The sequence below is a fragment of the Triticum dicoccoides genome, chromosome 3B, assembly GCF_002162155.2.
Source record: "Triticum dicoccoides isolate Atlit2015 ecotype Zavitan chromosome 3B, WEW_v2.0, whole genome shotgun sequence".
NCBI lineage: Eukaryota > Viridiplantae > Streptophyta > Magnoliopsida > Poales > Poaceae > Triticum > Triticum dicoccoides.
This window is the reverse complement of record NC_041385.1, coordinates 793,634,611-793,649,718: the sequence shown is the minus strand read 5'-3', so window position 1 is coordinate 793,649,718 and position 15,108 is coordinate 793,634,611. Positions and strand designations below refer to the sequence as shown.

Here is a 15,108-nt window from a genome sequence, read left to right as displayed (position 1 = left end):
CAGCCAGTAAGCCCCCCGTGCTGCCTCTCTCTCTCTCTAGGGTTTCGATTGTAGGGACGGAGATTGATGGGGGGTTGTCGATCTGGGCATTGCTTACCGGAGGCCGTGATTGCGCCTGCTGGATTTGGACTCAGATTTTGACTTCCTGATGTCGTGGGTGGGTGGCCACCAAGTAGAAATAACTGTGCGGATGCACTAGAGCTCGAGCTACCTGGTACCAAATCACCACGCCACAGTAGCCAACCATCTAGCAGCACAAGGCAGGGCTGTACCTATCTTGTATGTGCTGATGGAGGCTTTATCTGAACCATCTAGCAGCACAGTAGCGAACCAACGAGCAGGCACGCTCATGCTGCGTTCAGTTGCTCTGTACTGGTGGGGATCTTGCAGCTTCAGAACCCAGAGGAGCGTCCTGTGACGTTATAGAAAATTGCAACTCCTGTGCTGAATTACTTGATATGTGAAACCAGAAATTGTTTCTGTCAAGTGTTGAGTTCCTGTTATGACAGATTCCCTCCCTACCTGGTATGCAGGAAAAACCTGCATATCCTGTGCTTGTTTGTATGGGGTAAATTATTTCATGGAGTGTTCACGGATGATGATTATAAAGAGAATTTTCTTCTCAAATTTCAAGAAACTGAATTGATCGTTTTATAGCCTTGAATTAAATGTGGTGCTAATAGGTAGCAGCCGCAGATGAATTTGGGTGTGCTTCCCTCCCAATTGAAGGGCTTTTCTTACAACTTAACATAATTGAATTTCTCAACCGATGGTTCATTGAACACATGCCTTTTGCACACCTCTTGTTCTAGTGCCTGAACTTTAGTTGACAGAGCTCATGGTTTTAGCGTTTGACAAGCTGCAGTTGCTTGTTCACAGTTGCCCCTTGTGAGAATCATGCACGGGACGTTTCCGTGTTTGTGCAAATATTTCTCTGTTTGAATGTTCATGCACAGTTTGCTAATTATAACCTTGCAGGATTCATTTAGGCAGGCTGTTTGGCTTAACTTTCCTCTCAAGTCTTTTTATCTATGCCATTACACGCCCGTGCTTGATTCACAAAAAGTCTCAGCAACTTCCTAGACATTACATGTGGTGAAACTGAGTTTGTTTTCAGCTGATGTCCATGTCAAGTGTATTTTGTTTACATGTATTTGCATCTCCTTGCTGTATCTCATATTAATTGACTTGCATATATTTCATTGGCCTCTCTTTGTAGGTTCTGCTATGCTATCTGAGTTCTTATGCTGGTATTCTGTGTTTTTTTGTCCAGGAATGTCTCCCTGCCCACACCATCATTTGACCTACCAGACATTGCAGATCTTTTTGATTCCCCCTCTCTCCCCAACAGAGGTTCTGCTGGTATGGTGGGAAGTTCATCAAGGAAAAGAGAATCAAATGGATCAGCTATTCAAGATCCCCGTAGTAAATTCCCAAGGGCCCAGTCAGCTCAATCTCGTGGTGCCAGGAATGCTGCTGCGAGCACATTAGTTCCGCCGCAGCTTAGTGGAAGGTTGGTCCAGTTTTCATCTACTTAAAACGATGTTGCGACCTACGATCCTTGTTTGAAGTGAATTAAAGCTAGTGTTTTGCCAATTATGCCGAGAAAACTTCTTCCAGGTCATCTATTCAGCATTTGATGCCCCTGAAATCTGAATAATGTTTGCCCTTTTGGTTTTGACAGGAGTAACGTTGTTACTGAAGATATGGGCAAACTATTTGTGGCAAGACGCAAAGATTAGCTCTAAAGTACCACTTCATTAACCTCTATCAGAATCCAAGTGACACCTCATGGACAGATGGGCATGATTGAGGGATGATCGTAACTCAAGAGACTGGACATGCTCGTTTCTGTGACATCTATTTGATCCCTGTTTCTTTGGTGTTCACCTGCAACAGCAGTACGTGGTCTGTTGTAGCTTGTACCTCTCTTTAGGACAATCGGATATCATTCTACAGTACTCTGCAAGGAGAACCTAGATGTCTACTTTATCATTTGGTTAGTAGTGGGTGGATGGATTATCGAGAGAATGTAACTTACATTTGAAAAAATATAGATGTATGATTCGTATGATTCATCCCTGCTGAATGGTTTTAAACCCTTATAACGGTCAGGTCTGATACATTGTGTAATACTACTACAAATTCCCAAATCTTTGAAAACACATTATTCGAAGAACATTGCTAGATGGACGACAGTTCCGGACGACACGCTATATCTAACAATCCGTGGGCAAGTCTACACCGTAGCATACGGTTTGATCAGCCGTCAGGTGAGTGTCGTCCAGCCGAACATCGTCCCTGAAGTACTTCACTTATTCGAATGACACATAATAGTGCTCCAGAAATTTACCATCTAGATCCTGCAGAACATATCTATGACTACGAAGAAGCAAAAATCTAGAGCGAAGGATCGACGACTTGGCCGGCGAACACAACGACGCCTGTGAGCTCCTCCTTGATCAAGAACATGAAGGGGTGGTCAGCGATGAAGTCCACGTAGTTGACTGGCCTGCTGCAGACCGCCGAACAACTACCGAAAATACCAACGATGGCTGTCGCCGCAGCCGCTTCGGTCCCTTCTTCGTTCACCTCCACGAAGGACTCGTGATAGACTTGGGACACGTAGAGCGGCAGCCTCGGCGGCTTCATGTGTTCCAAATCCAGCAACCCCGAGAAGTCGGAGGCGGTGCTGAACGTCAGGCGCAGCCCAAGGCGCTGCAGCATCCCGCTCGCCTCCGTCTTGTACGATATGGTGAACTTTGGCACCTTGAATGTGCCCACGGCAACGGTGGTCCGCAGCGCCATGGAGTCCGCCTCGAGCTGCTCCGGGCTGGAGGCCAGCCTGTGCAGCATCGCCTGCAGCCCGTGGCGCTCGTTCGGGAGGTAGACGTGCATGGCGAACCGCCGCCGGTGCTCGCCGCTGCCGCACGCGTAGAGGAGTTTCAGGACCTTGTAGTCCGGGCGGCAGGCGATGTACTGCCGCTCACCGCTCGACATGAACGGCACGCGGATTTGGCCCTCGCCGCCGGCGGGCTGCTGGTAGAAGAAGGTGTCGTGCCGCGTGAGCCGGGCGTCGAACGTGCTCTCCCAGACGCCCTTGAAGTAGAGTGCGTTCCCGAGGATGGCCGCCGTGTCGTACCCCACGGAGCCCTGAGGCAGGAACTCCTTGATCCGGCCCGCCGTCGCCGCCTCGAACCACTCGTTGATCTCGCGCCTCGCTTCCTCCGGCTGGAAAAAAGATCGATCAAGAAACTCAGACGAGCTCATAAGGTGAGTCTAGAGGTCAGATAGAAGGTGAGTTACCATGGTTTTGAAGGCGTAGTGCTGGGCGACGACGCGGGCGTAGTCGGCCTTGAGGGGCGCCGCCGTGGCGTCGACCCAGACGGCGTTGGCGAACTGCACCTTCGGCCCACCGTCGCCGCCGCTGCTGTCGGCGAACACGTGCATGGCGACGTGCGACGCGAGCAGCGCGTGGGCGCGGCCGCCGGCGGGGCCGAGGAGGGCGACGATCTCGTTGAGCATGGCGCCGCGGGCGCCCGCGCCGAGGAGCGCCAGCGCGGCGTGGATGGAGAGCGGGGACACGGCGTGGTTCTTGCCGCCGGCGCCGGGCTCGGCCGCGAGGTGCTGGAGCACGCGCATCCCGAAGGCGGCCTCGCACCGGACGGCCTCCGCGAGCTCCATGGTGGGTTTGTTTGTCGTCGGTGGCGGCGTGGGGTTTGGGTTTTGTAGGGAGGGTGGCGCGTGTGTTTTGACGCAGAGATTGCGCCGCGTCGCGTTCATTTTGGTCCATGTCACGCTAGGCAAGCTACTTTTATTGTCGTACCCGCTGCTTAATGGAAAGAAGAGAAAAGGAACTACGATTTGTTGCAGTTACAAACTTACAATTTACAACAAAGGTCTTCTTGCTGTGGCGAAGAAAATCACAAGGCGAAGATGTTTTCGCAACAAGGGTTCTATTGCGATTGCAACAGGATTCTTGTTGCAATGGCGTTGGCGGCCGCAAGCCGGAGATGTTTCCGCAACAAAGGTTCTGTTGGAATTGCGGCTCTTGTTGCAATGAGGGAATAGAGAGAATAAGAACACACAGTAAGATCGCATGGTGATCATCATTGACCGGACTGCTCATAACCCGGATGGTCTTTTCAAAAGATGAGCCTACTGATAGCATGCCCTACAAAAAAATGTTTGCGTTTGCTACTCATTAGGCACAAGATTTTTTTTCTGCCGTTAGTAGATTTTGAGAAAGGGCCGAAGACTGGTCCACCGTGAGGATTGCGTCAGGGTGGCGGGTGTGCTGGACAAGGCGCAACCCGTTTATGTCATGCTCGCGTGCTTTTTCTTTTCGACATGTTTAGTCCTCAAATGTTGAGATGAATCGAAATACCTTAATGTTGAGATTTTCTTTTCTACTAGACTTTATGTGTATGGATTCCATAGATGGATAGCAAATGCTCTCACCAACCTGCCCTGTTCCAAGCGTGGCCTGGCCTGCCCATTATAAAAGACGCATTTCGCCTGTTCTGTTTTTCACGTAGCTCATAAGTATGTTAGTACTAATAGCCAACCCACGGATAGAGAGAGGGAGGAATGCAAATTGTGATGTGGCGAATGGTGTGAATGGGATGCATGTGGAAACAAATCATCTCCTAGAGTAAAGACCAACGTAAAAACTTTGGAGGGCTCGGATGAGGAACGGAGGCAGATCCTTGACGATCCTGGATGACTAGCTGATCGTTTTTGTGCTTTTCTGTTCGTTTTGGCCATTGATGGCTTGTAATGTTAGTCTTGGGGCTTAGCACCAAGAGCGGGAGGATGGATCGAGGCTCTGCCGGCTTTTGATATGTTGAGGGCGGGTAGCAGTCAAACTGGTTGTGAACATTTTGTTTCATCGATGCAATGCAATGAACAGGGCATCATGGCTCCTATTTTCCTACAGTATAGTAGCATTGTGAACTAGATTTAGGAACATCTTTATTTTGCTGGTTTTTCAGGCGGTAAGGTAGCACAATATTGAGGATAGCAGTAGAAGCAGGATCAACGTATTAGCGAAACAAGACAAGATACATACATAAATTTAGAAGAAATGAGGGGGTCCATATTCCTCTCTTATTCCTAAAAAACAGGTAAGGGTTCATGGAAATTCACAGTCAAAACTTAGGTTTTGATAATAACAGTAAAGGGGAATAGTGTAAGGTTTTGCCTGTGTAGGCCACCACATTGATCACCAAAATCATTATCTTTTTTTTTTGAGTAACCAAAATCATTATCTTGGCAACCACATCCGGAGTTAAATGGGAAAATGTTTAACAACCTAAGAGGATAGATAAAATACTGTCCAATGGCTACAAAGAACAAATGTAACTGCACACTATTCTATGACAACAATCAAATTTGAAGTCCTTTAGGAAGTTGATGCAAGTGTTTTTTTTTTGCGATGAAGTTTATACAAGCTTTTGAATTATATATTGCCGTTCTAAAAGAAATCATATATTGCCCATTAATTCACATCACAACAAATTACTAAAATCATATATCATGAAAAATCTATTACTATGAACTTGATGTTTATTAGTAAAGTTCGACCTTCAAAATATTTTATTGGCAGAACTAATATACTATATCCATTTAGGATGACAGGTAGCACTTTATTAATTGTCAATAAAAAATATTTTGAACACAGGTGTAATTTTCACTCGAAAGATATTTCACCAAATATGTTTTTCACGCACAAGAAAAACAATAACAAAACAAAATTAGAATACCTCTTTCCATATTGAACATATAAACCCTGGAGAACTCGTAGTCACAACCGTTGCCTCCAGGTCGCCTTTAAATCGCTATGAATAGTTACACCTCGCTCGTGCCACCGCCTGTTAATTTGGTGCCCCGCCGGGGGCAATTTTGTCATTTCACGCACCGGAGTATAAAACGGAGCCGCTCCTGTGGAGAAGACCGACCCGCTGCTCCTCTCGCACTCACCGCCCCCTTTCCTCTTCCTCCTTCCTCACCTCTCTCTACCCCTCGACCGTGCTCGCCTCCCTGCCCCGCCGCCATCCAGATCGCTTCCGCTCGCCCTCGCGTCGCCGTGTCCTCTCCTCCTCCCTGCCCTCTCGGTGCATGCTCAGCGGGACGAGCGCGGCTCGCTGGACCTAGCGCGCATCTCTGGCGTTGTGCGCTGTGGTTCTGGTCCGGTCGCAGGTCGCCGCCATGGGAAAGCACGGGCTGAGTGGTACTCCCCGTCTCCCCTCTGTGCCCTCTCTCTTCCCCGACCTCTTTCTCTTCCCGCGTTCTCGATCTTGTGCCACCACACATCCTGGTTCTGGATCTGGCTCAGAGAGCATGGTTGGTGTGGTCTTCATGCTTGGTGAGGAGGAGCAGGGGAGGGTGAGTAGGACGGACATGGGGAAGGAGCAGCCAGGCCGGAGCTCCGGCGTCGCTCGCGTCATGGTGGAATGGAGCCGACCATCACTATGGGCTGCAGCCCGCCAGTCGTCGTACCCCAATCTCTGTTGCACATCTTTGGATTCACCATCTTCCTCCCCTGTTTTTTTCTACCTCTTGCCCCCTGGTTCTTTAATATAATTTGGATTTCTTGTTTTATGTTTTTACTAAACAGGGCAAGTATGGGAGCTCCAGTAAGGCCAACGTGAGTAAACATCATGCCTACTTTGTGTGCTTGTTTAGCCTCTTTGTTGTGTTGATTGGGGAATCTTGAGATTTTATTTGGACAACTTGGCAAACTGGTCCTGACTGACTTCAGAAGTAGCAGGGCCACAGTGTGACTGATAAAGAGATTGCGATCACACGATTTTTTGTGCATATATATAGCCATCACATCACTTATTTTAGAGCATTATTCATGGATTTGTTGTCTTGTTTGCTACTCTTCTTGTGTGCTCTGAAAAAAGACAACCTGAAATCATGCTTGTGTTGTGCAGGTTTAGGACCAGTCCATGTCCGAGATGACATTTGGGAGGGTGTCCAATTTCATCGGATCTTTTGCAATGTTTCCTCAGAAGGATGAGCCTAGAGGTACCAGAATATTACTATTCAATCTCTTCTCATTTTTCTGTAAGAGTAGATACAACGTACTGTATTGGATATGCTAACTCGTTTTGAGGGAGACAGAAAATCTGTGTTGGTTCCTGGGAATCACATTGTTCAAGATAAAACCAGCCAAGTAGTTTTCTTTGATGTTCTTTGTATTAGATTAATAAATCTTGTTTCTAGCAATGCTCTATTCTATTACAATCTTTTAGAGTTATAGTAGCCGGAGATTCATTTTCAAGTTTGAACTCCTATCCTGTTATTTATGTTTGAGCATGTTCTTCTTATTTCTGTACCAGTACTCTAATTTAACTCTCAGGAGCTCCCAAGAAAAAGAAGGCTTGTTGCGTCCTAATAAAGGATCTCCTTGCTTGCGTGTGCTTGTGCTGGTGGTTTGCTTCCTGCCTACTGCTTTGGGACAGATATATATGCATGTTAGTTCGTCTCTGATGTTTGTAGGGTGTGCCCAGTTTTCTTAGCTTCTTACTAATTCTTGATTCCAGGATCCAGTAGACTAGGTTATCATTGTTTATATATGCCCAAACCAATGCATGTTGTTGTAATATATGTGCTTCAGAATCTGGCAGCGCACCTCTTGTTGTTTACATATGCAAATAGTAATTCTTGGTCTCACCCATTGACCCATATGAGGTATAGTTGTGAGAATCCTGACTTTAAGGTGGAGATTGCTGATGTGAAATGGCGGCGTCACAAGCCAGAAGGTGACCATGGAGACCATAAACAGACCAGCACCCAGCGCTCAGTAGTAGCAATCCAACATAAATGCACAGAACAAGCACGAGGGGACGCACGCAACAGCAAGCACAGGGAATAGAGGTGGATATATAGCCATGACGAGATGGTTGTTTTTCGTACCTGTGGCGCGAGGAGCGCCGGTAGGAACTTTGTCGTAAGCACATGGTTTTCACTTTCAGTGAGATTTCGGTGAAATTCACTGAATGTCAGTCATTTCAATAGACATTGAAATAATTACGTTTCGGTCAAAATATTTCAGCAATTTCAGTAGTGCACAAGAATTTAAATATTTTTTAAAATATTTTAAAAATAGTTCAAAAATTAAATTGAACTCAAGTGAATATTTCAGTCATTTGGCTGAAATGAAAACTGAATTAACTGAAATTCACTGAATTTCGGTTGATGCTGAAATTTTCCTCAAACTGAAATTGAAAACCATGCGTAAGCACAACGCTGAATCAGACACAATCACGGTCATTGGGGTGCGCGCTGGGTCGGCACCCCGCGGCTGTATACAAGCAACCGGTGTGCTGTCCTCGTTTGGCCTATCTATCAGCATTATATCTCCTTCATCAATTATTGTTCTCATATTTCGTTTTATGAAGGCTAGGAACTAGGCCGAAATATGCAGATGTCTTAATTGTTGCTTTTCTTAGTGCAGATATGGAAGATCTAAAAGCCTCTCTGAAAGATTTTTGTTCTGCAGAAGCCAATGATCTGGCACACTAGGACCTTAACTTCTGGAGTGAACGACTGCGGGAAGCAAAATACAATATTGATGAGGTTCTTTCTTTACAGAAGTAGATTACAATATTGATGAAATTAGCTCCTGGCCATTGCATCATTGCATACTTATTGGAATTTGATTTGCTCATTAATCATAGGTTTAAACTTTTTTAGCTCTAATGTATGGGAAAATTATTTGCATTTCTCATCTATCATAGATATATTGATATATTGCTCTCCTAAAATGCATTGTTGTCCTAAGATGTTATTATATATGTGACATGTTATTGGCTGAATATGATTCATACTTTACAAACTCCTTACAACTAGAGTAGGATCCAACGAACTGATGGTGAAAAATAAACTGAACACTTGCTTTGATTTGTTCAAATTTTACAGAAACGGTTATAACACACTTTTCTTTGCAAGCTGGATACGAAGAGAAATATGTTAAATGGACGGAAGAAAAAAAATATTAGGTAAGTGTTAGCAAGTCTGTGCTGGATGCAGTGCACGGCCACGCCAAATCCACACTGGTTGAGGAGGTGGCTCTGCAACTTGGAGTCCGGCATAACGAGCTCTTCATCACAATTAGCTTGAGATGATGCAAGCGTTCCTCATGGCTGTCCAGGATGAGAGATACGATGCACTGATGTAGTTTTGTAACCAATCATGTCTTTACACAGGCTTGCTAACCTACATGTCTTTTATCATGTAGTTTACTATTTTTAGGTAAACTTTCAGAGAAAACACATAGTCTAATTTTAAGGTGATTATGTCTGATTGGTCTAAGTAGATGGCAAAAGCACATATAATTATACATCATGGATTGCATATGGACGAGAATTTTGCTTGAGCCTTTGCTGGTGATTCGTAACAAAATACTCGATAGTGGTTTGGCAAATATAGGATTAAGCATTAGACACTTCATATCTGCCCTTAATATCAAGGAAACGAGATACTGTTGTGACATTTATTTACCCTACAACTCTGTTATTCAGCAATGGTAGTACGAGTCTTGGTACTGTTATTACCTTTGTAGTGGATATAATTATTCCTGAATGCACACGACATCCACTTTTCTTGTTAATAACTCATAATTGTGTGCTACTTTTTTCAGTACTACCGTCAGGTACCTGTGTTCTCTACCTTGTTAACCAGTATGTATGTGTATACATTTTTGAATGATTAGTGAGCTAGACCAAGAAGTGAGCAACAATGTTTATATAGCAGGAATTGTTGTTTTATGCCTAATATCACGAAATTTACCTAAATAATGAGTCTCGCATTGCTATTGTGAAATGTCATATGATGCATGTGTCACTGAAAGGTTGAAGTATGTGTGTAGGGTCCTTATTCATAGATGATCTTGAGCCTGTAGGGTCCTTGTTCATAGATGATCTTGAGCTGTGGAGCTATAGGCTGTAACATCACGACCGCTTGCAGCCAACAAAGAGTTGGTCCAGCCATGCTTTCAGGAAATATTGCTCCTTTGTATCCTTTTCGGTTCTCATTCCCTTTGCTTGACCCAATTGAACTTTTTGTAGGAAGTGGTTTGTTCTCGTAAGTAATGTTGGAGAAGATTCTATATTTGTAGTGATCACAAGATGAAAACATCATCGACCTAAATCTAGCACCCGCAATGGAAATCACATAGCAGCAAAAGAACTTTACCGTATAATATATGCCAACTTCACATGAGGATCAACATACAAAGATAACAATTTAAATCATGTCTTGTCACAGGTAAGATATGTTGTTGTTGATCGTCTAAATGATGCAACTACACAGTCAGAGTATGATCTCCAACAGACAAACATATATTATTGGAGCCTGGACGATGATATTGAAGGAATCTCTGCTTGAGGTAATGATGGACCGCCAATGGATATTTAGGGCATACATATCAACTGCTCTGGCTGATGCTCATCGGCTCATAACTACAACCATCTATACGGTGTACCAATACTATGTATCAGCACGGGGTTCTCTTAAAACACTATGTATCAAAACTAAGTTTCTATTTGCTTATGCTCATTGTAAATTTCTTAGAACAGTATGTGTCAGCACTACGAGATCAATATATGCTATCATCAAGTAATATCATTGCTTCCTCTTTGTCTATCATCATATATATGCATTAAACTATCACATACACATGCTTTAAAAACCTGACTGGCCGAGGCACAACTCCTCACGCCTAGGTCGTTCAACATTTTTTTTCCGCTTTTGGTCTGTCACATTTAGAGTCTTTCTTTCCCATTTTACCGTGTTTGCATGGTAAGATGTTTGGTTGGATTTGAAGGTTCGTAGCCTATGCTCCAAAGCTCAAGCTCTTATAGAAATTAGAACTGAGGGCCTTTTAGAATGAGTCCTGCATAATAGTGTTGTTCAGTGGGATGCATCATTTTTGTTTGTCTGATCGGCTATCCTTGGTGCTGATTTACGTATTGATTTCATCACCATACAACTACAATAAAGAAACTATGTGTATAAATATTACTAACTGCTGATACTTTGCATCAATGATTTCAATTCTGTTGGCCCTCCTTAAGATTGCTTGGGAATGTGAGGCTTAAAAGTTTCAACCCTGTGCAATGTGCTTCTTGGGTGTGGATTTGTGTCAGACCAATTAACGGTTCATTTAATACGGATATGTCCTTGTACATTATATGGGTATTGCATCGCTTGTACTTATAGTAAGTGGAAATTTTTCTCATATGTTTCAATATGTGCGTAAATAATATTAATGTATACTCTTTCAATACATGTCTTACTCTTGGCCTTTGCGCCATTGGCGCAACTGGTCATCTAGTACCTAAAAGAATCATTCTCACTATCCTATTTATCTTGACACACACCCTATTCACATCATCAAACAGCGATGAGACCGCTATTTTTAGTATAAGGAGTTCAACTTTTTGTTCCACCTCCCTGTTCAATTTCGTTCATTTTATTGTGTGGGCTAAACAAATGGACCGCAAGTGCCAGCCCATAACCTTCCTAGACTGCTGGTGCATGTAACCAAATTTTCCACGTATCTATTCATCTTCTTTGTCTAAACATGTTATTCATCTCCTCTGCTGGGGAGGTTAGCTCCCGCCGGTTCACCGGAATTGGAACAGCCGCTGGGTCCCCGAGCTACCTTCCTCTCCGGCCTAGGAAGACGCTCTCGCCGGCCAGGACAGCCAAAAATTCTTCTGGACAGGAGCTGTGGTATAAAGTGTTTATATAACCTAAGAGCATCTCCAACTGGCGCCCAACGCGCAGCGCGCTAAAATCTAGTTTGCGGCGCGCCCATCGCCAGGTTTGGCGCGTCGCGCAGCGCTTGCTCCAGCGGTAGCGCTAAAATGCAGCGCGCGCGAGCAGCCGGCGCACACATTTGTTCTCATTTTGGGCACAAATTTCACACATCAACACAAAACACATGGCATATATTGAATCACAAACATCATTCAACCAAGTTTGTGCCCAAAAGTTCATGCCCACAAGTTCGTGCCCATAAGTTCAAATTCATGCCCACAACATAATTCAACCAAGTTCAAAATGCAAACCAAGATGACACAAACGAAAGGCACAAGAATCAAGCCTCGTCCTCGTCTGTCTTCATCCTCATCTTCCTCCTATTCATCTGACTCCTCCGAAGACGATTCTTCCTCCTCCTCTTCATTGTTGCGCACCGTATCCTCATCACGTGAAGCTCGGAAGGTGTTGCCAAGATCTTCAACGGCATCTTCATGCGAAGGTGGCACACCGGCGCCCGGAGGTGCACCCATGCCCCCAATGAGAGACGGAAAACTCATGCCACACATGCCACCCATGCCGTCCAAGCCGCCCTGAGGTGCTCCAAAGCCACCCATGCCTCCCATGGTCTCCATGGTAGCTCCAAAGCCACCAAAGGAACCCATGCCACCCATGGTAGATCCAAAGCCACCCATGCCGCCAAGGCCACCGCCACCCATTATGCGAATCATGGCTCTTTTTTGGATCAAGACTTCTTCACGGGCAAGGTTGACATACTCGTTTTGCGCATCATTGAACAAAGATGTGTCCAAGAAGAACAAGTGCTTCTTCCATTCCACAACTTAACTCGCTCCTCCATGCCCACCTTCCTCTCCTCCAATGCCACTTTCCTCTCCTCGGCGGCCATCCTCCTCTCCTCGGCCGCCAACCTCCTCTCCTCGGCCGTGGCATCTTGGTTCCTTGCCATTTTCCTCACCCCGTTGGCTTCTCTTCTTGCGTTGACAATTGCTTCCATAACATTTTTGATCTCATCATCCTTTCCTCTTCTTCTTTTCTTTTGCGTCTTTCTTCGTGCCATCCGGTCGTTTTGGCTTCGAGTATGAAACCGAGTTTGGGGTGGGGCTTCTCTTGCCATCTTCACTTGATGCATCCTCCTCCTCATCATCTTCCAAATCAATTGTTCGCTTGCGTTTTTTGCTCAAATCCAAATCATCAATATCCTCACGCTTCTTCCATTTCTCATCATCCTTCAATACTTCATAGCAATGAGGCAAGATAAATGGCCTTCCTTTCTTGATCTTCCCCTTCTTGGTCCTCTTCTCCTCTCCTTTGAACAAGTTTTGTGCAATATTTAATTACATGAAAACAAAACAAATTAGGACAAGAAACACCAACAACAAGAATGATGTGAACATGAGGAATGATGAAATGACACTTACCCTATCATCATCCTTGGTGCCACTTGGGTTCAACTTGTCAACCGCTTTTTGTGCGGCCGCCCATTATTGACAATCCCTATTGATGGTCGACCACCGGGAGCATAGTGATCGTGCGGAGCAGTCAATTCCACTCATGTTGCGAAGATCAAAGTGTTCTTTCATCTGGAGCCAATAAGCATCTCTACTTTGATCACCTCTAACGGATAGATCCCTCGACACGTCCAACCAAGTTTTTCATAGCACAACGTCTTCGTCGTTGGTGTAGTTGCCTCCCCTTCCTTTCGGTGCGTCGACAATGCCCTCACCATCCTCATCCACCTCAAACTCATGGTCTTCAAAATGCATGTCATTGGTTTGAGACCAATGTGAATTGTTCAAGCCAACACCCATAGTTGACATGTATGCATCATCGTTCACACTACAAAGTATATAGAACAATCCAATAAGCTATCTATATGTATGCCTTCAAAAAATAAAGAAGGAAAAAAAAGTTCAGGAATTTTTTTACCTTTGGGGCATATCGTCGAACACATGGTGCGCGTCGGCCGCCGGCTCAACAAGTGAGCTCGCCGGCGCTTCGGTAGCCGCCGCGCTCGTCACACGCCCTGCAAGATTCTTCCTTGGCGCCTTCGAGGTGCCGGAGCCGTCCGCCGCCTTGTTCTTCTTCGCGGATGTCTTGCCCTTCTTCGGCCGCGCCGCATTTGGGAGTTTCGAGGGGGGTTGCACGTGGCTTCATCACGGCGGGCGCCGGCGCGATGCCACCAGCCGCCGAGGTCATCCGCGGCGACATGAAGAGGCCGATGCTCGGAGGAGCTCCGACGGAGGCGAGGCCAACGCTCCCAGCGCTAGGGTTTGCGGCGGCGGCGGTGGAGGGTTCACGGCTGTAGGATGGGGTGCGGGGGGTGCTGGCACGTGCGTCCATCGGGTTAGCTCGCCGGCGCCGGCGTGTGCGGGGCGAAGGTGGCGCGGGGGAGAGAGTGTGGCGCGAGCGCTCGTGTGTGCCGCGCGCGGAAGCGGGCTTCCCAAATACGCAGTGCGCGATAGTGATTCGGACCGTGCGCCCAACTCTATATGCTGCACGCGCGGTTATTGCGCGCCCGCTAGAGACACACTAGCGATTGCGCGCGCGTGCTAAAATGGGCAAATTTGCGGCGCGGCGCTTGTTTAGCGCGGCTGTTGGAGATGCTCTAAGCCCCAACAATAACAAGACTATGAAATCGATTGACAAATCCACCCGCCGTCCTTATTTGATTGTGCGCACTACCACACATGCAAGAATTTACTGTTTGCGAAATTATCACGAACTTGCATACTTGGGTTGTGCCAGCGACAACTCCGTAATGAACTTGAAGGCGATGGTAAGTCCACCATCTCCTTCTCCGAGAAGCTCCCGCCCTCCGCCTCAATAAGCCCCTCCGCTGTGTCATTATCCCTCTTTCCTTCTATCTAGTTGTTCATCCCACTCTTCTCACCTCCCACAAGTCACTACCAGATTTGTGGATAGGTTCCCAGAAAAATATCTAGTCGCTATTTTTTGGCAAAATTCGCCGTGTATTGCGTAATTGATTTGCAGAAAACACTGATCGGCCGATTTGCCCCGTCTGAACACTTTTTCAACATGTGGGTCCTGCTCGTCAGGAGCTGACTCGGGAAGAAAATGGCACGTGCATATGTTCACTATTTCTTTTTTTTTTCCTTCTCCTTTCTCCCCCTCTCATACAGAATGCATCAAACACATTGTTTGTGTGCACTGGGAACGTGCCACGAACGCACTCGTGTCCTCGCCGGCGTCGTCCCAGCTATGTGCTTGCCAGAAGAGCGGCAGAAGGGGACGATGGAGCGTTTAGTCCACATGGGGGTGGAAGGGAAGCTCCAGGACGATGGCTTGGCGCGT

General features: G+C 46.1%; 2 protein-coding genes and 1 long non-coding RNA gene across 5 annotated transcripts in view; 2 read left to right on the top strand and 1 right to left on the bottom strand.

Annotated features, from left to right (window-relative positions):
- Positions 1 to 2,082, top strand: part of LOC119278517 (MAPK-interacting and spindle-stabilizing protein-like) — a 2,578-nt gene extending 496 nt beyond the window's left edge. The window contains exons 2-3 of the mRNA XM_037559859.1: positions 1,274 to 1,513; positions 1,685 to 2,082. Of these exons, the coding sequence (XP_037415756.1) occupies positions 1,274 to 1,513; positions 1,685 to 1,742 (298 nt within the window). The 3' untranslated portion in view covers positions 1,743 to 2,082. The remainder of the gene's footprint in view (positions 1 to 1,273; positions 1,514 to 1,684) is intronic.
- A 131-nt stretch (positions 2,083 to 2,213) lies between these two features.
- Positions 2,214 to 3,684, bottom strand: LOC119282282 (serpin-Z1-like). Its single transcript, XM_037562562.1, has 2 exons — positions 3,307 to 3,684; positions 2,214 to 3,231 (listed from the first exon to the last, which is right to left on the bottom strand). Exons 1-2 carry the CDS (start codon positions 3,682 to 3,684, stop codon positions 2,401 to 2,403), a joined length of 1,209 nt encoding a protein of 402 aa, XP_037418459.1. The 3' UTR covers positions 2,214 to 2,400.
- A 2,279-nt stretch (positions 3,685 to 5,963) lies between these two features.
- LOC119278516 lies at positions 5,964 to 10,638 on the top strand. Of its 3 annotated transcripts, none has more exons than XR_005137834.1 (4): positions 5,964 to 6,649; positions 6,942 to 7,035; positions 7,350 to 8,589; positions 8,932 to 10,638. It is a non-coding gene; the product is annotated as an uncharacterized LOC119278516 (long non-coding RNA). The 3 variants fall into 3 exon arrangements; XR_005137833.1 differs by having other exon boundaries at positions 6,942 to 7,960; positions 8,468 to 8,589; XR_005137832.1 differs by having other exon boundaries at positions 6,942 to 8,589.
- The last annotated feature ends 4,470 nt before the right edge of the window (positions 10,639 to 15,108 follow it).